General features: G+C 29.3%; 1 protein-coding gene across 1 annotated transcript in view; it reads right to left on the minus strand.

Annotated features, from left to right (window-relative positions):
- Window positions 1–26,507, minus strand: part of LOC107454682 (neurotrimin) — a 191,720-nt gene that overhangs the window by 26,689 nt on the left and 138,524 nt on the right. Inside the window, exons 4-5 of the mRNA XM_016071956.3 lie at window positions 11,000–11,155; window positions 1,249–1,377 (exon numbers count right to left, since the gene is read on the minus strand). Of these exons, the coding sequence (XP_015927442.1) occupies window positions 1,249–1,377; window positions 11,000–11,155 (285 nt within the window). The remainder of the gene's footprint in view (window positions 1–1,248; window positions 1,378–10,999; window positions 11,156–26,507) is intronic.

Below are 26,507 nucleotides of genomic sequence, written 5' to 3' on the forward strand. Positions count from 1 at the left end.
ATATTTTCACATTTAGTTAAAATTTTCAATTGAAAATTAAACTTAACAAAATATATTGTTTTTATCCCATGCTCAAAAGTATCATGTTGAAATTACCAAGTTTTACCATATTTACTAATTTTTTAAAATATTTTTACCTAAATCTTACAATAAGTCACATTCATTGTTCACTTTAGTTAAAAGTTTAGTTTAGTTCAGTTATTTTGCGAATATTGAGTACTAGTATTATGGTAATAGGGACAGTTTTAATAAGAATTTTACAATGAATTTTAAGAATTTCAGAAAATTGTTATCCAGTGGCAGCAAAAATATGGCATTAATATTTTAATGAATTAGAAATAAAATAAATTTTTTGCATCACTACTTACAAATATTTTAAAAAGTATATTAAATGTCAAAAAGTATATTAAATGTCAGCGCATTACGATCAAGGTTTTATTAAAATATATTTCGTTTTTTTTTTCTTTTCTGCTTTAGTTTGCAAATTACTGATTCGCACGAATCTTAACTTTTGGAGAGTATCTAATAGGTATCAAATATACTATAATAGATACAAAGTAATGCATTTATATATTTGGTAATTATTATAACTGATCCAATACTAAGCAGTTTTAATACACATACCGTGAAAATAAGAGTCCTACAGCCCCACGAAAGAAAAATAACGTACCTGCGAAAATAACTTGATGGCGACAAATTTTCCCTATCTAGTTGTCCGAGAGCATTATGCCATGTGATACGGCTAATCTTTATTTTGATTTAATGGATTAGAGAAAAAAAGTTTTGGCTTAATTAATATCATATATTCACTAGAAAGGCAATAAATAAAATAAATAAAAATTAATTTATATCATTTTAGCATTACTAATAGTGTCTGTAGATGCTTTTCAATATATATGCTTTTCGATTTTGTATTGTTTAATAATGAGTTTTGATTATTTTATTTGTTTTTCAATCTGTGCAAAGAGCGATTATTCAGCTAGTATTGTAACAAATAATAAACTATTCCTTAAAAATGATATTAATGAAAAAAATATACTTTGGTCGTAACATAACTAAAAGAAGATATAGATATTTGAAGTTTAAATCCTTCCTGTAGCTGTTAAGTAAACCGAATATTCTTGAAATATACTATTCTTTACAGTGTAAATATTTTCTTTTTGTAAATTTTACGTTCTTTTAAATAACTTAAAAAAAGTTTTATAAATTCAAAATAATTTTCATTGAGAAAGTATACTTAATACTTACAATTTACACTCAGAACAATTCTTTTGCTAACTGCTGGCTGGACACCATTCGAAGCAATACACAAATAAGCTCCCATTTGTAATCTTCCAACTTTGGTGATATTCAAATCAGTTCCTTTAATTGACGGTACTAAAAAATAAAATAAATATGACTTTTTTTAAAGATTTTAATAAAAAGTGACAATTTAAAAATAAAAGTTATTATAGCTTACAAATGTTTGAGATGATATTGTAAGTTCATTACTTAGCATAACATAAAAATCTCATTTAGATGAAAATGTGTATTTCTTGTAAGCATTTGGATGAAGAAAAAAAAGGAAAAAAGAAAAGAAAAAGGAATTCAAATAAAATATTTAGTTAAGGTATTTAAATCATTGACCAGTGTGTATACAGGAAAATTCATGTTAAGATGCTTCTCATTTTATTTATATTCTTATTATCTTTCGTTTTAGGTATATATTCCATTTCCTAAAGCTTGATTTTTTTGTCAAAATAGGGAAATTTAATAATCCTAGTACGACGAAACAATAGAACATAGAGATTCTGATTTGTTGATAATTGAAATGAAAACTGTCAACTTTATAAGTTGATAATATCGCAATAAGATAACAATGAGCCGGGGTAGTCTGGTATGTAGGATGTTGGACTCATGTTCATGTGAATAGTAGTTCAATTTCCACCGGTTGGAGGGACCCCGTGTATTAAACGGTGACTGATACACATTAAATCTGTTGGGGTCACAAAGTCTACCATGTTCACACTCAGGTTCAGGTCAAAACTACGATATGGGAATATATAAATGGATCTACTCTGTAAAACAGGCTGTGAGGTATATGTGTGTGGCTGAAATCGTATTCTTGGCAATCGAAGGTACCACTGAAAACAAGAAGAACACACTCTGTTTTATATTCGCTTGGTATCCCAAGCAGGCTTGCTGTTATTGGCAAGTGGCAATACAAATAACAACGACAAGATAGCAATAATAAAGCAATAAGATATAAACAAAATATTCAATTGTATTCTAATCGTAAAATTATTTTTCGTGTATAATCATTTTTCGCTGAAAAATTTCAATCTCTCATAATTATTGATTGCATTGACCTGAAGATACAACTTAAAACTTATGCATAGATATTTTGTTTATAAGTATTTTCCGTCGGCAAATATTTATATGAGTGTAGCGTGTCTACTTCGATTATGGAAATGTATATTTTATACATCGCTTGTCAATCGTTTTACTGTCCTGATGTCGTTTAGAAGAAAACGCATCTCTTGCGGAAAAAAACAAGTTTTCCTTGAAGAAAAAAGACGATATCGACATATTTTTTTCTTATACTCTCAATTTTTTTCCAAATGGAGTATACGGAATATCGAATCAGTATATGGAATATAATATATCATATTTTTGAATATTTGAATGTCTTATTGCTTAGTTTGTCTTAACTTTTAGGAATATCATTTATGGTAATTTACTGCGCATGTTTTCTCCTAAGTTGTTTCTTAAAGTAATGACTGGAATCAAAATTTACTGGCTTTTTACGTCATTGCTGAATGTTGGACAAGAATATAGAGTGTGGTATATTATGTCTTAGAATTTCTGAATAGATTATAGTTTTGTCTTTTTAAACTGTTAAGTCTTTCATTTCGATTATTTTCCCACAGAATTGCTTCTCTTTTTAAGGTTCTATAAGAGTCTCTATAAATAACAACTGGAATAATTTAGAAATGTATTTGAATTTTATGTCATAACAGAATGTTAAGTAAGAATATAGAATGAGTTACATTAAGTCGTAGAATGTCCGAATAGATTGTAGTTTAGTCTTTTTAAATGATTTCGTTTCGATTATTTTTCTAAATATTTGCTTTTCTCCTAATAGTCCTGTAGAAGTCTCGATAAATAGCGACTGGAATCAAAATTTATCTGAACTTTATGTCGTAATGTCAAAAATAAAATAGAGTAGGGTTCAACAGGTCTTATATTTGGGAAAAAATTGTGGTAATATTACCGCACTCTATAAAATGTCATTTCTGGTAGAAAGAAAAACAAACATAATTTAAGTTCATTAAACCAAAATATACAGTATTTAAACCATGCATCTGATAATTTTTCAGTTTCAAAATAAACATTATTTTCAAACATTTGGTAAAAAATTAAATAACTGAGAAGAAAATGTAACAATATAAATGGTTTTAATGCGAAGCTCTAAAGTGTAAAGAAAAAAATTTTTTTACCACATTTACCAAATCTTATCACGAATTATAAAACCATATGTGATTGTTATTTTTACCAAAGTCATTATCAAAGCTCTTCGGTAAAAATTATTGAGGTTTCTAATGTTCCCATAAAGTCAGAAATTTGTCCGTTTTTACCAAATTCTGGTAGTTACCATGCTCTTTTCCTCAATATATAATATCTGAATTTATAATTGCTCAGTCTCTCCGAACTTTGACTCATTTCGTTTCACATATTTTTCAAATATTATCAAATATTTACTTATCTTTTTATAGTTCTGCTGTTATTTAGATAAGTGATATCTGGAGTAAAATTTTGCTCGAATTTTAAGAAATATAAAGATCTCTTGATCTAGAAAATAGAGATCTGGAATACCATTTAACAATGCATGAAAGCTTCTTTACTCATTTCTGATGCAAGCAAACATTATTCATGTATTCTTACAACAATTATTATTCACAAGTATGTTTATAATTATTATTATTCATAAATGCATACTTATATCCACACCTCCAAATTAAAAGGAACAAATAATTATGAACTAAGATTTTCTCGAAAAATAGCATGTTTGATAGAATGCTATGAAATAATTACTAAATATCGTGTACAATTTTTCCAAAAAGCTACAAATCTACTTATTTTTTCTACAACGATATTACACCAATATTTTCTATGTAAGTTCATTATGAATAAAAAAAAATCTAAACCAATTGAAAATAATGTGATATTTATATTATTTACGTTAAATTAATTTAAAATGATGAGAGAAATAAAATGAAATTAAAAGTTGTTTATAAATATTCACATCTTGACGTCTTAGCATTCAAAATATTCACATCTTGAAAATAAAGCAATGGCAATTTGACAAAAGTGTAATAACATGATTACTGTCATTTTGAAGATTTTGGAGAACATTATGGATACCAGACACTTTAAACATTTTGTTTTTCTATTTTTGTGTCAGCTCAATTAGTGTCTTTTAGAGACAATTGGGTACTTCCTACTCGAGAAGAATTTAAGTGATTTTCCCTAATCATGTAATTTAAATAATACTTAATTGGAAACCTGTATGCGATGTCGCTTGGGTGCGCGTGTCGAACCTGATTCGCTTCTGAATAGACAAATGCTACTATTTACAAACGATGATGGCAATTGCAGGTATTCAATTGACTAAAAAAATTAATAAAATTTTATTTAAATTTTAAAATTTTTATTCGGTTTTTTAATGACCAGGATAAAAAAAAAATTTAAAAAAAGAAAGAAAAAAAAAGAAAAAAATTATGACCATGTCGGAACATTTAATAACCCAATTGAATTTATTTATTTACTATATTAAATAAAACCAAAATATAAATAAGAAAATAAATACTAGTCTACCATAAATACCATCTACTAGTGGGCTGTGCCCCCTGTTCGCGAACGCTCGCCAACCCCCGAAAATTGCTACGCAATCTTATATGGTTTGCTTCGCTCGCTACATTGCAAATGCTCAAAATTCTAAGAATTCAAAACAATCATTCAAATCCATCTTTTTTGTAAATACTAAGTCATTAAAATAAATTTGAATTCAAATAAATGACATGTAATTCGTTAAACCTATTAGAAATGTGCTATAGTATAAAATCTTAAAGCGTAACAGCGCGACTGAGACACATTTTTCAATGAATAACTGATAACAATAATAAAACAAATAAATTCGTGATATAAATCAAAAATCGTGAAATGAATTCGTAATATATAAATTCGTGAGAAAAAGCACTTTCGACAAAATACTAAAATAGGGATCTAAAGACAAAGACATTTCTGCCCAGCTTAATAGTATGAGATTGCCACAGCTAATGCTCTCTCAGGTTATTTCAGTTTCCGCTTTTAAAAGTGCTATATGTTGAGCCACCTCAGCTAGATTTGGCATGTGACATTTTTAGCGGCAATCATTGGTCGATTTTCTAGCGTTGCCATTCGGGGAGTTGAAATGAGACTTTTTTTTGTCGCCATGCAAGAGAAATACATATATAGATTTTATACAAATTTCTAATGCGCATACTTTTGAGAAAAAACAGAGGATTTTTTCACGTTTGGCAACAAAGAACTGAAATATCAAATGAGGGAGCAGTCGAAAGCTAGCTCTAATCCAAAAATAATACATTTCCATAAGGATAATTATCGTGTGAGCTACGAAACGCTGAGACATACTGAGTTGGATGTTGGGCAGAAATGATAAATTAAAAGCTGAATAAATCGTCAAAATAAACTGTTTTATACATTTTGTTTAAATTGTGCTCATTTATTTACGTGGGTTACATAATGATTTCGATCTATGTTTACATTTGCATACGTTAGCTAAATTTCCGTTTAAATGGAGGATTTAACTGTTGTCACCAAACATCGCAATTTATATTTGTGAATCTACCGAAATTCTGTAAGTGTTCTTTTTTCATTTTTTTTTCAATCTAATTTCGAAGTAGCATGAAGCCAAAGTATAATGTAGTTATAAATTAAAATAAATGCTTATTAAAAAAGGTTTTACAGACTGAGCTTTTACGAAAGTTCAACGGTAGTCCGAAATTACTTGTGAAACCACGGCGAGGAAATGTAAGTCCCACATATAATTTAAATGATTGCTATAGTGAACGATTTGCGTTTTGTTTTACTTATCAACATGCAATCAAAATCAGTGAATTTATTAAATACTACTGTTAATTTATTTTCATTTTGAATCCCAAAAACTTAACAAAAATTATAATAAATAAATGTCAAAGGGAGATTATAAAAATGGATATTTTTTTCAAATCCCTGAGCACTCGATCAATTCACTCAAGTTGTTTAAATTAAAACTCTGTAGAGGGATTTTTTTAAAGAAAGAAGTGATTTGAAGAATTTCCTAAACTGTTTTAGTGAAAGATGATATATTATTGTTTAGATGACACCATCAATGAAATTATAATGTTAATATTAATAAACGAAGGTTATCAGCAATTAAAACCAAGGAAGTTGGTTAAAATATGTATGAATGTATACCAGGAAGTAGCACTTAACCTAAAAAAAGCCAATATAAAGTTGATCTCCAGGTAAATACATAGTGGGTAGTGCCACTTAATCTTAAAAATACATCAATGCAATGTAAATAAGACAATGAAAATCACTTTTCTTCGATAAATCTAATTACTAAAAATAATAAACAGCGATTATTCTCAGTAACCGTATTCCATACAGTAATATTTTCTTTAATCGTACTGGAGCCGTGAGGTTAAGGGAAGTAACAGCAAACAAAACATAGGGCTTTGACATTTCCGATTTTCGTTAACGAAATCATCCAACAGAATTTTTGTTTTAATATCTTGCTCGTATTTATCCATTATCTTAGAGATTTGATCAAATTTGCCACATAAGTAAACCGTTTTGAACTAAAGTTAAATAATTCTCCCTCCATGTTTCCTCAGAACTTGCAATGCTTTTATTTTACTTCTTTTCATCATATCACTTTTGAAAATATGTTAGAGATCAATAATTGCTTTAAACTGAAATGTTGATATGAAAAAATAAATTTTTTTAGTAACTTGCGTATCAAACAGCCATAAAAACAAAACCATGAATATTGAACAGGATTATAACAGATGAAAGAGGATGTGGAACTCTGTCCGTCAAGCTAAGAGAAGCAACAATTAAATGAATAAAAATATAAAACAATATAAATTTTGTTTAAAGATACTGAAATGATATTTTAAGGGAAGCAAACATAAAATACCTATCTTAATTTAAACTTCATATTAATTATATCATTGATTGATAGCGAAATTAATTGCAATATTTAAAGCTTAGGTTAACCTTAAAAAATAAGCATCTATCACGGATCTGGTAAAATAAGCAAGTCTACAACAAATCTCAAGTGAAAAACAATGCCAATATCCACGTTGCTAGTTACTTTAGTCTAATAGCATTCCTGGTATTCGATAATACTATATTTCTGCGAGCGATAAAATACTTGTCGTTGATGTAATTTCTGTCATCGTCGGTATAAGAGCAATTTATATATCATCTAAGTAGGGATAACAAGAATCAAGCACTCAAAAGAGCTGAATTGATGTAGCTCTGAAACGTTTGCTCTGCATTGCGTAGGCCAAAAGGTATATGAAGAAATTCAAATAATACAAAGGGTGTAAATGCCACTGTTTTTTCAAATAAATATTATCAGTATAAATGGGAATTCGGTTGTAAGTTTAAGCCTGGTCCATGACCGAGGAAATATATTCCCAACCTAAATTCTGAATAACATCTTGATTGTGGAATAATGAATATATGTCTGGTTTTGTGAACTCTTTCAATCTTCCGAAGTTTCCACACTGGCTCTTATCACCAAACTTCATGAAATCCTTATGAAAAGGACTTGCCCAATAGCTTTTCTATGGTCTACACATCCCTGTTACCATGCGAATTCAAATTCTTACCTTGCAATAGCGCAAAAATTTGTCCCATGTATTATTTTGTTAGCTTTGGTTATGTAAAATTTCCAAAGAAATTGACGCCGTAACAATAAATTTCAAGTTAGTAGCGGTACATCGTAAATTTGAGCCGGTGTTTCATTCGAGGCGTACAACCGGAAATCATTTTGACAGTTTTAGGTTTTCTACTGGTCAAAGTGATAGGTAGAATCGAGATGTCAGATCCACTTTCCACGAGGAAACTTTATCCTGCGAATTATGTCCTGCACAAAGAGTAGACATTTCGTGATTTATCAGTCATCGTTGGAACAAGGGTTACTCGTTTAAAGGAAGTAGAAGTTTGAATCTACTACGTTTGGTGCATCAATATGCTTCATTCTGAAGCTTGAGATCATGCAAACATTCTGCATTGTCTTGCGTGTCCTCTGAAACCATTCTTTGTGATCGGTTGAATTTGGTTGGTTAATAGGTGAAGGGATGCGAGGTACAAACTTCTCGTAGCCCTCCTATTTTTTCAAAACATAATTTTAAATTTTCACTCTTAGACCCGATTTACCGACCTTATCAATAGCATATCTGATTTGGAAATCAGAGATTGTAATGCATCTACTGAATTCGATACCCCTGTTAATGTTTGCCTTTCCTCCTTTTATCTGCCATTTCTGACATTTAATCTTACCTTACCGTAAATACAGCTTGCATTGTTTGAAGCAGGCATTGCATCCAAAATAACTTACTAACATCAGTTTGTAGCTGAGTCGCAGCTAATTATCACATCTGACATAATAGTTCAGACTATCCACGTTTATGGTCCCCTTATTCTGATCCAGGGAGCAATTTTCTTGATTTTGGTAAAGATAAAGCAAAGTAGTAAGACTTCATAGCTTGCTTCTGCGACTTGTTGCCTTAACACGTCAGATGCTTGTTCCGAAATTACTCCAAATAATGCACTGACTATATAGTGATTCTTTGTTTCGTTGATTTTGATGCCGGAGTTAAAGAATTGAGTCGCTAACTATGAGAACCTATGAGATGGTTTGTCCAGACAATATATGGGTGGCTTCACAGTCACACTTGAAAGTTTTTCTTTATTGGATTCTTCTGGAATCGGCATACCTGATAAAGGTAATGGTTACCCAATATCTTAAATAGAAAGTTTTTTGAGAAAAAGGTGCAACTAAAGCTGCTATCAATCAGCAGCAATTGTCATATTTTAAAAAAATATCAGAAACTTTAAGAATCTGTTAAAATAAATCTATTTGACATGTTAAACATTTGAGTTACCACTTGAGATGTGTAGGTTAATTCATGCATTGTACTATACTTCTGCTAATTATGAGTACTCGTAAGCGATAACTTATTTTAAGAAGTTTAAGTGTATTACAAAAATCTATAATCGTACATTCATCAAAAATACAACTAGAGAAACTTATCGAGACAACTTGCGAGAGATACTATACAGCTAATTACGCACAGTATATCCTGCTAGTTGGGTTGCCTGCGCTGCTGAAAAGTTTAAGCTACGTTGAAAGAAATGCCCAGGTTCAGATATTTTATTGTTTCTTAAGTATTGAAACAAAATATCATAGTCTTATGAAGTAAAATTGATTGGATGGAGGCGTGATAATCTACACTTAAAGCAAGTGTGTAAGTAAGTGTAAAGTAATTTCATAAGTGTACCCCATTTTTCAGAATGCCGCAGATCTAGAATGGAATTGGGAACCGAATGGGGAAATGCTTACTCCACGCCAAGTGTCCTACGGCATTGAACATATGAAAAATTCCTTGAAAGAAGCTCCAGAAGGAAAAGTGAAATAAACTCCAGAGTTTTGCGTGTTCGGTGATCAGGGGATTTAGATTTTTTTACTTTAATTATTTATTACCTAATAAATAATTCATTATAGTCATTTAACAAAATATCACTAAATGATAAATGTAGGTAGCGAAGTTATATAAAACGCAGCAAAACTAGTGATAAATTACATAGTTAAAACTAAATTCAAAAAAAAAAATTATTTTATTAAATAGCTGATTATTACTTTCATGACATATTACTGTAATTACGATAGGCTAACTCTGAAACACTCAAAACTATTGCCCCTCGTTGGAATACTATCAGAGTGAAGAGGTCGAGTTTAATGTCAATAAAAAAATTTTTAAGTATAAGTGCACTTGCTTTTTATTTTTTTAATACTACATGGATTGCTAGCGACATTTCCATTCTAAAAAAATCTATTCATTTTATCCTTTTCATTTTTACCAGTAGAACAAAATATTATAAACTGTAACTAAATTGCAAGCACTTTTCTGAAAAACTCAAATTTGCCATAAAAAGAAAGGTTTCTATTTAAGATTTTGGAATCATCACCCCCTATTTTATACTCAGGATGTGTAATTTGTGGGTGGACATTGGTATTACTGATTGCATCTCTTGAAAATATTTCATTTATGTGTTTGAAAATGTTTCTCAAGATAATTGACAGTATAATTAAAGTTGCATAATGATTGGTCTTAGAATAAGCAGTCCTGTAACATCCCGTTATATGTCGGGTTGTCCCATGGAGGTTAAATTTTTAAAATTTCGTGACCGACTGTATGATTGTTGCGATTTGATCAGCACTGCACATAAACAGAGTTTACATCCCAGGCACACTGATACTAAGTTATTTAAAGGTGAGTAGGCTTTAAGTTGCCATTAAGTTTTTAACTCAAAACCTCCGAAATGACAGCTTTGTGCCTTTAACGAAGCTGTTTAGGTTAGAATGGATTTAATATGGGATTCAAAATGTAGGTGTAATGTTACCTGCAATAGAAATTCCTTTGTTGTTTCAAAAATAGCGTTATTACTTTGTAACATAATAATAAGAACAAAATGTGTTTTAAACAATGTTTAATACTCTGAAACAAGCTCGCAAAAAATAAGTAATTAATTATCATTATTTGTTTTTTTAATTTTATTAAATCGGTGGTACTTAAGTGTTATTCACACTTCCCCAAAGCAGAATATAAATTATATATTTCTATTATATTTGAAGTGATATTTTAGACGCGTTCAAGTATTTATGATAAAACCTTTGTACCTTTTTTCCGTCCTATAGTTATTTCTTGACCATCTTCCCTTCGCCAAGTAGTTTCCGGATCTGGCGAGCCCTTGGCGACACACCGGAGGTTCACGTCGTTTCCTTCGCGAACTTCGGTGTCAGAGCTCGTCTCTTCTTCTTCGATGTGAGGAGGAACTACAAGGAAAAAGAATAAAAAAAAGTCAAAAAGGAGAAGGAAGGTATTAGGAAAGAAAAGCAACAGGAGAAAAGAAAAAAAAAATACTACATGGTCTGTCAGACACCGATGGTATTTATTTCCCAGCTCCTTCAAGAGACCGGACATGGATTCGTTTCCGAGGTCAAGGGATTAGATTTTCTTTTCCTTCCTTTTTGCTGCTGTGAGAGACGTTTTGATATGACCAATACGGAACAAATAAAATGGTAATGCTCTGTCTTTTATTTTCTGCGTCATTACTTGGTTTTGCTGAGATTATTTCTCACCATTGAGAATTATGTCCTGTACATTTAGTCAGCGGAAATCCAAAAGTTATAATAAAAATTATAAAATAATGTCTATCTCTTATTGAATTTATATACAATTCTGACAAACGTAGAAACATTGTATTTTAATCTTTATTTAGCAATAAAACCATCGTATTATAAAATCACTTGGACGTACATTTTAATTTGATTACATAACATTTAATTGTCACTGATGTATAGCATAGTTTCCAAAAGTTAAATGAAAGTTTACAAATTAATTTGTTTTGCTTTTTAATTGAAAATAAATACAATGCTGTCAAAACTTCATTTTTATATATTTATATCATTACCTAAGCATAACATAAAATAATTGCTGAGGTAGGGATTATATTTTAAACCTTTCTTTGGAGTATACCTTTAAATAGAGGAAAATTCAGTGTCGTTATAAAAATTTACAAACTTGCCTAAAGAGTTTTTTTCTAGAAGTCGAGAATTTAGATTGAGCTTTTAGATATATTTCCCTTGACGATAAACCAGTTTTCGCCTCTTTATTCAATCGGAAATTTTGTTTTTTGATAAGTTACAGACTTGATCAAACATTCGTTCGAATAAATTTATGCGCAATGTTTTCAAAATTATTAAAATGCATGTTTTTATTCAATTATGTACATCTAATTCTAAGAATTCACTAGGGAAAGATATTATTTCAGTTATTATTTTTCCGATTAGCCAAAGTTTTAGTTTTCATTAACTTATTTTAATAAGTGACAGGCTTGATACTTCCCTCTCAATAAATTAATGTATTATTGTTGTTAGGCTTAGGTTTTTAAAGTTTTGTTTTGATATAACGAGGTGATTGTATAATTAAATATATATCACAATTAAAAATTAAACCTTAAATTAACTAATTAGTTTCTTTATTTTATTCTGTTGCTTAGCGTTTAATCAGTGACACCCCATCCTTTGTGGAGCTAAGTTCTGTTTGAATCTATAAGTTTGAGGATTTAATTCCATTTGATTCATATATTGCTCTCAAAAAACGAGACTTCACTTAAGGACTGCTTAAAATGAATTCCTATACCAATTAGGAATTGTGCTAATGAAACACAGCTTAAAAACAGAAGAAGACAATTTATGAATTGATTTAAATGTCAAATTATTTGAGGCCGTTCTATATATTTCCACCTTAGATCTAATTTTAAGGGTCATAATGATGCATAGAAACCTATATTGTGTAACCGTAACTCGCAGAAAACGTTTTGTCATATTGGTCAAAACTCAGGCACAAGTGACAGCTCGAACAAGTAAACTTTCGCATCTGTGAACAATCGTATTAAGAAGGCAACACCTAGCAGTATTTCTCAACACCGTTCCAACCATACGTCGTTCACTTACAGAGAAACGCGTGTGTGTTGTCACAAAAATGAAACATACATACTAGTGTATCTTCTGACCATTCCCTTTATATAAAGATAGATTAGGTTTTGAAGGGTTTTCTTGGCACAAGTGGTGACGTATTTGATTAAATTAGTTCACAAAGCCTGTCATAATTAATGAATTAATATATTGATGAATTTAATGTAGGTCACAATGTAAAATTGAAAATAATTTAGGGCATAATTAAATCTCTCAAAATATTGTTGCTAGCATTATTTTTCTTACGCACATAACATTATAATTTCGGATGCTTGTGCGAGCTCTGGATTAGCATCTTTTAGAATCAGTATAACCTTACTTTTGGGCTTGTATGAATCTTACCTTAAATAACCGTTACCAGGCATAAGTTGAATTTCACCATTCCGAAAAACAATTAAGCACATCAATGATTTTCTGCTTTTAAAGTTCTAGCAATTTTTAAATAGAAATTGCTTTGGAACTTGATTAAAAAGAAAAAAAAGGGGGCAGACAACAGTTTCTATCCAAATCAAGTCTTTTTTTTGTGAAAATGGATCTTCAAGAATGCTGATTTATGTTTCAAAAAGCATTACGATCACAAATTTTTCATGATAATCTGTGGTTTGAGTATATCATATTAACACGCCATCTAATATCTTATTACTGACTTTTAAAAGCAAATTGAGCAAAGAGTTTTGAATGCTTCGACCCCTTCACCCACATGCGTAAGTAACTTGAAACTTAAACAATTTCAAGATCCAGCTGGTACAGTATTTTCAGTAAATTGTATTAAACTTTAGTAATTTAGATTTTTTTAAAACTAAGTTTAAATTTAACAGCATTCAAAAGACATAAATCAATTTTTTTGCATAATTATTATTTGAAAAAAAAATTTTTTTTATTTGTATTTATTTATAATTATATGTTTCGATATTTTTTATACTTCATTTACATTTGTACGGATTCACTTTTTAAAAGACACAAAATATTAAAAATACAGATCTTGAAAAACACAAATAAAATCAATAAAACGATAAAAAGTAACGCGATTATTCAAAAAGAAAAAAAGTAACATTGATTTGACACCAAAAAAAAATATTTCGAAAACAAAGCGAATTTAACTGGTCTTCAAGTTAAATATGCAATACTCAAAACAAATATGTACATATTTGTCCCTAAAAACCACATATGCTAGTTATTAAAGTATCAACCTTCTCGTGCTTTAAGTAACTAAAAGACAACCTTATTATAAATATTACTTCAGTCCAAAAAAGAAATAAAAAATACTTTTTTGCACCAAAGCTAAAGCTTAGTTGACTGAAATCATCACTGCTGTTTCTTTAATAGTCGTATTGACTTGTTTGAAAATTAAATCACGTGGGAATACGTATCAAATCTTACATTTAAAAAATATATACGACAGTACAAAATTCTCGCTTTACCATTTGTATCTTCAGGGTTTACTGTTGTTTCTCTCCCCGCACAAAGTGCATAAGCAGATTTCATTTTAGAAAATAACGAAGAGCATAATATGTGCGATTTTATGAAATAAAGCACATGTTTCTTACGCTAATGCAAAATAAAAGCCTCTTTTATTTAATAAAGAAAGGGATAACGCAGAAAACAGAAAGAAAGTATTTCTCAGTACCTATTTTGTTTAAAAAATAATAATAATAATAATAAAACTTTTCTCGATATTAGTGCCTTCAGGCTTACCGTAACGATGATAAGATAAAACAATTGGTATGGAGTGAAAAATTCAATTTGATAAGAAATTTCGGTTCCGGGCTTCTGCGTTTGCATAATGTTACCTTTTTCACTAGAAAAATATTGTAAAAATGCTAAAAGTGACTCCCTTTTTTCCTTGAAGGTAACGTTATTTTATTAAAATCAATTTAGGTAAGTAATGTACACATTTTTGACAGATCGAAACACATAAAATATGTTTAATTTTTTCGGAATATTTTACTCTTGTTTTCGTTACGCATGTTTTATTTGTTTCCCCTTAAGAGACCATCGCAAAACTAATGCCATTTTTAAATTGTTGGAAAATAATTCGATTTTATTATAATAATAGTTAAGCTTTTATTAATGACTGAATAATTATATTGGCAAGTTTCCCAGTAACAACTAATTTATACCGAGATAACGTTAGTTGCGAATTTGTGCTAGTTGTATCTTGCAAAATTATTAAGATAATAGAGAAATTTTTATTTACTAGCTGCTGCAAGCAGCTTTTAAATATCGGAAGTACATTGATTTCATTGATGACTTTGGACTTCAAGAGATTTCCTCGAAATCTCTTGAAGTTCGCTGTGTAAAAAGTTTTAGTAATAGATCAGTATCTTTCCGGCAGCCATTTGAATCCCACATACCTACATGAGTATAAGTTCGGGATATTTCAGCATAGTAGGCAGCAGAAATATAGAAATATTTAAATTATTTCAATCTCTGCAGCAATGAAATCTAGAAAGCTCAATTCAATTCTCCGCTGTACTTCTTCCTGTACTTGCTGTAATTCAATTGTTCGCTGTACTTGCTGTACTTCTTCCTAACATACCTCTCGAGCTATAGCTTGAGTATCGTATAATGTATGTGCTATTTCTCAAAAAAAAAAATTCACCAATAATTGACATGACAGTATGCTGCACTATAGCACTGTTTACGTTTAAAATTTCTGTATTCATTTTAGAAAGGATAGTAAATAAACCTAAATAATTTGCTCGTGGCTAAGTTTTTATTTCTATTAAATCGAAGAACTACTCTTAATCAATACATAACGCATAAAAAATTCTTCAATTCAAATTAAACTATAACTTAAGACAATCTAACAAAACGAATATAAATAAATGCTTAACTNGTGATAGAATTCGATGAACGATTACCACTAGTTGATTCATTGCTGTTTTGCGAGAAGCCGGGAGAGCTGTATTAAAATCACCGTATTTTTTGAGTGCTGAATGTGAGAGGTGTATTAACTTTACGATCGTAGTCGCTCCTCTGTTGCCGTTAGCAGTCAAGTAATGACAAGTATGCAAGCCGACGTTGTGCGTGATCGAGCTGAGACTGAGTAGCAACAGTGCGAGGAGGTGGATAAAGTCGCAGTCACAAGTAGCAAGTCAACTGTTCAATGTGGATCATCCATCGAAGTAGGCGTTACTGTCTAGGTAGGCGTGTTCATATTGAAGTGGGCGTTACTGCCAAGGTAGGCGTGTTCATATCGAAGTGGGCGTTACTGCCTAGGTAGGCGTGTTCACATCACGTCCGGGTCACCAATGTGAGGAGAGGAGTATTAGACCATGTCAACCGTCATCTATGAAAAGGTACCCCGACATAGAGTCGAGTTAACATGTCTTAAATACTAGTGAATTGTAGTTGTAATTTTGTAGTGGTAGATACGCTGCAAATGTATGTGCTATTTCTCAAAAAAAATTTCACCAATAATTGACATGACAGTATGCTGCACAATAGCACTGTTTACGTTTAAAATTTCTGTATACATTTTAGAAAGGATAGTAAATAAACATAAATAATTAGCTCGTGGCTAAGTTTTTATTTCTATTAAATCGCAGAACTACTCTTAATCAATACATAACGCATAAAAAATTCTTCAATTCAAATTAAACTATAACTTAAGACAATCTAACAAAACGAATATAAATAAATGCTTAACTCCAATTAAATTATTACGTAAACCTTACAAAATTCTAAACGAATACTTAACATATAACTAATTATCTGCTACGAATATTTTGACTAAAATTATAACTCAATCCTAAGAAAATCAATTATTGTCCTAAGAAAATTAATTATTATGCATGACTATAGTGTTATCAATTTAGATCGTTTGCCATCGTTTAGATATGTATTCATATTCTCTTTTTAAAATTATTCAGTTATTTAGAAAGATTATTATTTTTTGTATCATTAGTTACAACAAAATAATAGGTTACAAAATTAATAATTCCTTTTTTCGTTTTAGTCCAGACAGTAAAGCCTTTTTAATTTTATTGAAAAACGTAGCTGTTTAAATTTTTTATTTTATTCTCTTATTATTTTTAATTCCGTAACTACTAGATTGGTAAATTCATAAAGTGGTCAAAGTAATTTCAATTATTGATAAAATTGAATAAACTGCGCTTGCACTATTTAGGAAGCAATGGTAATCTACTTGGCTCGGTGATCAAGTAAGTTGAAAATAGCTAGTGGTTGACGCCTCGATCAGTAGAAAGTTCTTTTTGTCGACTTAAAAGTTGTTTGTAGAGGTCATGAAATATCTTCATCCAGCACAGAGCTTTTCTCAAATTTTCAATAAGATAAGCATATTAAAAAGTTGTCAACATTTTGATTCAAATTAATTCCTCTTTGGAGATAAAATTTGCTAAAATTGTTCAGTTAATGAATGGAACGGGTTATGTCATCAGATATAGAGCCCCAGTTAAAATCAAAACATTTTACATAGTTGGAAAGTAGTTGAAATTACTAAGTAGTTGATAGAATATAAGTCCTCTTTCGTGATTGAACTTGATTAGTCTGTCATTTAATGAATGGAACGTGTTATGTCATTTGATGCAGAACCCCAGTTAAAATCAAAGCACTTTACCTTGTTGGAAAGAAATGGAAATTACGAATGACAATTATGATTTTTTGATCATAATTTCTATTTGGAATTGGCTACAAGTTCTGTTGGCTACAAATTCTATTTGAAAATTTATGAAAAGAAATGAAGCATGTATTTTATTACGGTAAGGAATTTCTGCTAAAATTCCCCAACTTAGTTACTTAATGTTGAGAAATATCATTACTGATAAATCTTATTGAAAAAAGGCAATGCAATTTTGCTCATACATGAACAAAAAGGATCTAACAAAACAAAAACAAAAGGGTCTAATTAAAGTTAAGTAAGGTTTCTTATTGTAAAAGTTGTTTATCATATTCATGTAATTGTTATTTTTGCTTTTGTTTTTGCTTACGTGATGATAGCAAAATTTATTATTGTATTTATGAAATGTCTAGGTTTGCAACAAAGAAATGCAATATATTGAAATTTTAACTATTTATTCAATATATAAACTTGAAAGCCGCTTCTTACGTAATACCTGTTAGATGTTCTTATTTCTGTGAAAAAAATTTTATTATTTCAGATTCAACTTTTCAATAACTTGGAAAAAAAATTTTTTAGCCTCATGCATCTTCAAGATCATAAACACGTAGTCAATAATTTAAATGCAATTCAAAAATAAAATGAAAATAAAAACAAAAACCTAAAATTATTATTATGAAGAAAATTTAAATCTATCAAACGTCTGTTATTTAAGGAAATACCACTAATTTAAATAAAAGAAATAATAATTATTATTTTTTTGATTCTGAAATTGAAAATTCGAGTAGTCTATTAAACTAGTTTCTTAACAAGAACATTTCTTCAAAGACAGAGAAAACTAAGAAAATGACTGAGTTTGTAAATTGAAATTAGTTAAGAAAATATCTTAAATAAAAATATATTCCCTTCAATAATTTCTTGGACAGAGAATTTTCTTAATTATTCAATAACGTTACGTTATTTGTTCTCCTAAACAAAGAAGATGGGACTCACCTATGACATATATTTCACAAGTTAATTTTACCGTCTCATTTTTATATAGTTCAAAAACTAACAATTGTTAAGCCCCGGAAATCTCATCACTCAAAACTTCTCATAAACTAATGTATATTCATGAAGCGACGAAATCCCATTTGTCTCTGTTTACACAGGGTTCCATACGTTAAAACGCTTTTGGTTCCAGCAATTCTGGTAATTCTCTTCAAAGTAAAAAAGAGAAAATGAAGTGAAAAAATTCTATCTTGTGCCGAAGATTTATTTTATGTTAAAGCACTTTTTTTTCTTCCGGAAAAAAGGATCATATTTCACATCTACGAACATGGTAGTAGTAACTTAAGGATTGGATTTGGCAGAATTCATCACAATGCGTAAATATAAGGGTATTTAATAAGTCAATTAAGTATGAACGTAATTAGGAACTTTTTTTATTCAAGTTCTTTCTGACTGACCTAGTTGTTTGCTTTTATTAAAAATTAGATACATTTTTCATGCAATTTTAGCCAAATTAAAAGGAACCTATATGAATTATTTCTTAGTTAATTAAGTTAACGAGACATACTGCTACCTAAAACAAAGTGCGACCACTAAAGCTAATGATTAATTAGTTGTATGGTTATAAAGAAAATTTCTAATGAAGAAAGATTAAAAACCGCGAATGAATATGTTTTGTAAAAGCAATCACATATTATAATTTACATACTAATTATGTTCTTTCGATTCCTCTATAGATTAAGAAACATAATTTCCCTCATTTCAGGATGAAAAGATAAGCACGAAAAGAAAGAAATTAAAGCCTAAGTTAATTAGTCATTTAAAAATTAATTAATGAGAAAGCCGGAAGTGTGATTATAAATTAAGCCTTTATTTTTAACAAAGCGTTTTTAGGTAATATTTCTTCAATTAAAAAAAAGTTTTAAATCTTAAAAATAGGGAAAAAAATTCCGAATTTTTTTCTTTTTATTGAACTTTTATTTTTCTTTATTTCGCTTATTTATTTTTTTGGATTCTATCATTCGAAAGGATTGGCTTACATTTTTTACTCTCTCTCCTGGGATTTGCTAAAGTGATCAATTTGTTAAATTTTTTTATACATATTTAAAAGAATTAAGTTGCTCATATTTTTAGAGCATATACAATTTCAATGTACAATTTCTCACTTTAAAACATAAGTTTTCCAACATTTGAAATTTTTTGATAATAGCATATATTTATTTACAGATAAAAAATCAAACAGTAATATAGGTGCAAAATAAAAATAAAAAATAATGTTATTGCAACTATAAAATATTTTATCTTAATTTTTTAAAAATAACACCGAAATACATACAAAAAAATTATAATGATTTCTGGGAACTGGGAAAAAAACTATTACAAAATGTAAATTACAGGTAACAATTATACTTTTATAATGACTACGGTATTGTGTAAATGACTGCATATTTAAAGAGGTATCAGGTTAGATTTGGCTATTAATGCAGAAAAAATTATATTTATAAATTATAGTTAAAAATTATAGTTTTTAATCAAAAACGACCTGCTCTTAATTTAGTCATAATTGCTCACAATTCCATATTTAAACAAATCGGCATTGAATGGGCAACTAAAAACTAATTAAAAGAAAGGACCATTTGTTACAGGTCATTAAATGTTTTTAATATTTTTTTAAAATTCTTTTTACCACGTTAAGCAATACTACGTATGAATGAAGTCAGAATTTGCAAGAATATTAAAGTTCATGCTAGGCACGATAATTCACATTTTTGACTTTTTTTTATCATCTAGGTATTCTATAATTAAATTAAGCTATCTGGTCAATTTATTCTTATAAACCACAGTGAAGAATAACGGCTACTTCAGAAATAACCGGAAGCCCTAGTATGTGTTTCGGAAGCTGTGGAGCAAGGTTTGACTTCAGCCTCACAGATCATTCTTATCCCTCCCCCTAAGTCTCGTTTTTCGCCTCTCTAGTTTCGTTTTCGCTTTTCTTTTATTGCACGTACCGCATCTTTTCTTTTGGATCGCAGCCAAGGAAGGAAGAAAAACTTAAAACAAGTTGAAAAGAATGAGATGAGTCTTTTTTGACGTATTATTTCCACCTTTTACCTCCGATGATGATGATGATGACGTTGTCGGAATCATAAACAACGTCTCAGACGTAATTTTTAGTTTTTGTTTCGTGTGGCACATTGTTAAACAATAAAAATGCCAGGTGTCTTTCTGGAAAGATTTTCTATGAGTTAACTATACATCTGCTGCTTCTGAAATTTTTTTCTCCAATTTCTGCCAACAGCATTAGGTATAAAACAACTTCATATTTAACATCATTAAAACAACAATACATTATATTATGCATATAACAATTTTATTAACCAGTAATATTATGGTAAATTTTCAGATTTAAGATCTAAAAATTAAAATGGCAATTGAAGAAAAATGTGGGTATAATCAGAATTTCTTTACCATTGAAAAATCTGTTTTTTTAGCAAAGATATATTTTGCGCGTAAAGAAGAAAAACTTCCCTAATCTTTTATCAAGAGGAATGTTTCCTAAAACATAATAAATATTTACTTCACTTTCGGTGCTGAAACTGTAATATTGAAAAGCTAATATTAAAGGATATTTCGGTTTTTGATTTTTGCGCAACGCACCACAATTTTTTTTCTCTTCATAACTTTGCTTCTTTTAATAATTTACACTAATGTGATATTAAACTGGTCATGTTGAATTATATTTTAACAGTAAATACATCATTTTATTAATATTTTTAGCGAATTCTATAGTTATATTTTTCTTTTTTGTCCTCACTGAACATTGGGGTATAAAGTGAGGTAAAAATCTACAAGAATATTTGCAAAATTTACCATATTTCTGGCTCTATAGAAACACCAAAAAGCTCGTTAATTTTTATCGAACTAGTTTAGCATTGATTTTATTTTAAATTAACAATTAACTATTTCGTTTTATAATATGTGGTAAATTTTGGTAGTTGTGCTAATTTTATCATGACACCTTAGGGCATGGCATATAAATATTTATTTGATTAAACTCACTTTTCAGCTTTGTGTTTTTTACTAAATTTGTGGTAATAGAGAACTTCAAATTTGAAATGTGAAATTTCTGATAAATCGTTGATATATTAACTGAAAACTTTCCAAATAAATGATTTAAATACAGTATATTTAGTTTTTCTTTTTATTCAGAATTATGTATTTTTTTTCTAGAAATAACATTCTTATACAGTACGGTATTTTACCAGACATATTGCTCCATAAATGATAACATATCTCCTAAATTTCTTAGTATACAGTGCGTATGCTAGGCCCGTCAAAATGGGTAAGCTATTTTTTTCTTATTTCCAGCGCTGGCACTGTGCCAAATTCCTTTGCAAGCCTCTCATATTTCATACTTTTCAAATTTTAACTATTAACTTCGCCTTCACTTATGAACTTAAGTGTTCACAACTGAAATTAGCCAAACCCGAATTATATTTTACGGTTAAAATATCAAATTAAACATATTATAAAATGTTTTTAATATTCTATTGTTGCTTTTTTTATATAAAGACATTTGGTTTGTAATAATTCAAGTGTGTTTTTAAACTAATTTCGGTATTAGTCATCTTTATTCTTGTCTTAAAATTGGACTGTATGGCTCCTCATATTTAAAGAAAAGATGCAATAAAAAAATTCATGTCGGCAAAAGTTTTATAAACGTAAAATTTGGCTGTATTATTTCCTAAATAGCTAATTAATACTAATGCGATATGAGATACATTTCCTTAAACGTACTATCTAATCATTTTACATCTAATCAATTATAAGATCGAAAAGCATTATTTGTAACAAGTTTCATTATGCTGTTCAAGTTAAGTTTTTTGCTCGATGTACAGTCAAAAGGCTTTTAAGTAGGGCGTCCAAAAAACAAATATCTTGAAAATGTACAAATGCTTACGTAAAGCTTAACTTAATGTAAACGTACGGAATAGTTTCAAAAGACGTCTTCAATGATATCAAAATTGGTGCTTTAAATTTTATTTCATAACCTGCGTTAAACAACTGACCAAATTTTCAGTTTACGACAATCTTCGCAGCCCTGCAATTTTAATCCCAGCCCCAAAGTTACATGGAACTCCTGTATCATTGGTATTAAGGCAAACTAATCTTTGCAGAGGACGTTTTGATAGAACCAACTCGCATTTAAGCTACTAGGAAATGAAAACCGCGCAGTTGTCTTATGGTTATCCTGACGGCAAGGGGATTCTAACCCATGATCCATTAATTAAAAAGTATATTTTTTTGCAGTGTTCAAGAGTAACAGTAAACAGTGCGCATGCGTCATCATTACATGATTTGCTATGGCGTCCGACTCTGTTTTATATTTTTTACAGAATTCTTTTATTTTAATTTAATTTTATTATGCATTAAGTTTGTGAGCTTATTTTTGAGATATGGGACCAGGGAGATCTCATAAAATACTTCTTGAGTTGTGAATAAAAGAGAATTACCCCATTTGAACGATTTTTTTTTATTGTTTTAATTAAGACTCGTAAATTCTAACCTACACTTCAATCAGCACTGGGCTGGTGCGAGCTGGGAACAGAATTCGCATTAAAAAGCCGCTGCTGGGAATCGAACCTGGATCACTTCATTGGGAGAGCAATGCTGTAACCCCTGAGGCACCGCTGTTCTCGGTGGTTTAAATTCCAATTTTTTTTTTCTCTGGAGAAATCAATTATGGAATAAAAAATGTGAATTCCAGTGTAAGAATTACCACCCATGCCCACACTCTGGTTCTAAATTTGGGTAGTCAATTTTAATATCATTAAATGCATATTTTGAAACAGCTTCGTTCCTTTATTTTTATATTTTTGCTCCATGTTAGGCAGTACATTACAAATGGAACGCTAGTATTAAATTCAAAGAATAAGGAAAATAATAAAGTAATTTTCAAATAAAATTATGTACTAATTAAATAAATTGAATTATAATTGAATCCATAAAGATGGATCATAATCCCCGCGTAAGGTGCTTTTAATAATGAGAATACGCAAAATGTGTATGCACGTGCAAGTAGATGGATGTACGATGCTGCCAAAAGAATTAAAATATCAAATGTTAAAGATGAGAGAGAAAATAGAAAAACATTACAATCAGGGCGTAATAAATGAGCTAAGGTCTTTTTTTTATGGTATTTCAAATTGCGTAACACAAGAACAACTGTTATTTGAAGAAAGGAGCTCTCTAACGCGCTTCTCATTAACAACTTAATATTCAGAAAGTAGCTTATACCCTTTCACTCTCTCCTATTTTTGGTGCCAAATACTATCCCTAGACAGGTAGATTATTTTGTTTAGTGGGAAAAAGGAATAAAAAATGCATCGCAGCACTTAAGCTAATGAAAGCTTTTGTATGTGTTAGATGCTGCGATGGCAAACAATTTTGTTTGGTATGGATTTGGGAGTGGCGTTCAGTGCTGAAAGATTCAAGGTGATTTATTGTTCTTTTGATATCCTTAAAAATATTGGAGTACAATGACGTGTTAAAAGAAAACACATCCTGTAATCTATATTAACGAATTAATGGAAATATATGTTTACTGTTTTGGTAACTATGCTTCGAAAAAAATAGAGAGCATTTCTTAATGAAGTTCTTCCTTTGTATACCTAATGGTTAGCAGGTAAAAAAAGTTAAAATTTGATATTAAATGATGCAGGTAACAATATTATTATTTTTTTAAAAATATTGATTTAAAAATATATTTTTAAAAAAATGGATACTATGTATCCTTAATATTTGTTAATGTATTAATATAATCTTATATGCAATCATCATCATTATCATTATAAAATAATGTAGCATTAATATATTTTTTTTAAATTTTTTAAGTTATAACACTGGAAAACATTTTGCCTTGATCTAAAATTTTATAAATTAAGGGGTGTATAATTAATAATAAGAACTTGCTTAGGGTTTGCACTTACATTTATCAAAATTTCGGAGAAAAAATAATTTAATTCTAAAAAAGTCATTAAAAAAAGTATTTAAATATTAACTAGTTATAATACAAAGCGCGAATTCTAAGCGTATGTCACTGCAAAATGGATAGCTCAGATTTATTGATTCAGTAAATTTAATTTTAAGGTCAAAATAAATAATAAATTAATTAGGTTAAAATAAATTAAAATAATTTATTATTACCGCACTCGGTAATTTATTTTTGCGCTAATTCATAGTTCATTTTATCAACTCTAAATTAAAAAATAAATATTTACAATGTGAATGAAATTTATTAATATTTCAGAGAAAAGCATTTTAATACTAAGAAAATAGCGAAATTTTTAAATATTAGCTTTTTTAGATACTTGTGCGATAATTAAAAACGCAAGTTATTGCAATATGAAGAATAAAATATTTTACTTCAAATGTAAATATTTGGTTTGATTTAGCAAAGGTAAGCTTTGTGACATTAGTAAAAATTAATTGATACCATTTATTATACCCGCGATCGATAAATAACTTGAATGCAAAAGTATTAAATATTACTCTAAATTCCATATATCATATTTCGATATCGGATTGTATAAATGGTGTAATGTCTATGCTTACTAATTCAATAATCCCTTAAGTGGTCTAGTACCAAAAGCATGACACATACAGACAAATTGGACTTAAAGCCTTTATGCCGCACTAATAAACCGCTCTTAAACAGATGGCCTTTAAAATGATATAGTGTCTCTATCGCCGGCGATTTATCAAACCCGGCTTTTCCATCCGTAAAGGATTCTGGAGCGAAGCTTAGGTTCCGCAGGAGAAAGTGAGGCTTAAGCTTTATTTATCACTTTAGTATCATTAGTTTTGAATTTCACTTGTTTACTTAATTTTTTTTCACAATGAGAATTATGCTAGGAGGGATATTGTAAGAAAAAGATATATATCAAGGATATGGGTTTTTTTCTTACTTTTTGCACACTTTATCTATGCCATGTTGAATTTTTAATTTTATCTTTGGCGTTATATTCTGAAAAACGATAAGTGGTTCAAATAGAATTATAGATTGGGTAAATGATATAAAAAAAAGGTGAGATGTAATTAATAAAAAATAATTTTTCGTTACTATGTTTGCGTCGAAAAATAAAACTGTGTTTAAAACTGATACATTTCTAACACTTTATGATTTTTTTTCATTTATTAAGTTTTTTTGTGGAAATCTCAGTCTGATTGCATTACAAATATAAAAAAAGTGTATATAATATATAATTTCAATGACTAACCTCGAAATTCCTGTCAATAATTTTTTTAAAGAAATAAATACATTAAGAGTGAGAAATATTTAAGAGAGAAAGAAGCTAATACGCTATGGAAATCTGTCGAAATAAAAATTAAAGAAACGATTTCGAATGGTTGACAGCAATCAAGCCGGGTGCGATTTCCTCTTCTAAACAAGAAATTTGTTAAATGTTAATAGCGTTTTTGTAAAGTCCTCAATCAAATAATTATGTGCAAAGTGTATACATTTGTTTACATGTTCTCATGCTAATGTGTGATTTAATGAACATACATATTTGATTACAAATCTAATACGAAAAATTAAATAAAGAAAAATCTAATGTGAACTGATGTTTGTAATTTTTGAAATAACTGAAACTACTAGGATTACATATTGATGATTTTTAAGTTTTTTATTTTAACAAATTTATTATTTGTCTTCTTTTCCGTTAATATTTTTAAACAACCTTAGGAAAATAATTTGGAACGAAAGCATACGCATATATTCATTCTATATTTGGATTTTATTCGTAGCAATCCCATTTAAGAAGTTATATTAGAAAAGCGAATGGGAGCATTCAGTCCCTATACAGTCTAGCTATCACCCAATTCAGTAGGGGCTGTAAGGAATACGAATATATAAAAGAGAAGGAAATTTTATCCTAAATAGTTTTCTTTTAAAAATAAGCTATAACATGCTAATGCTCTGACTAACGGCATGATAGTAAGAATGTGGTCATCATCACGCACCACCACAAATTCTACCCAAACAAACTGGAACCTATTAATATGAAGCTGGAT

The sequence above is a fragment of the Parasteatoda tepidariorum genome, chromosome 5, assembly GCF_043381705.1.
Source record: "Parasteatoda tepidariorum isolate YZ-2023 chromosome 5, CAS_Ptep_4.0, whole genome shotgun sequence".
NCBI lineage: Eukaryota > Metazoa > Arthropoda > Arachnida > Araneae > Theridiidae > Parasteatoda > Parasteatoda tepidariorum.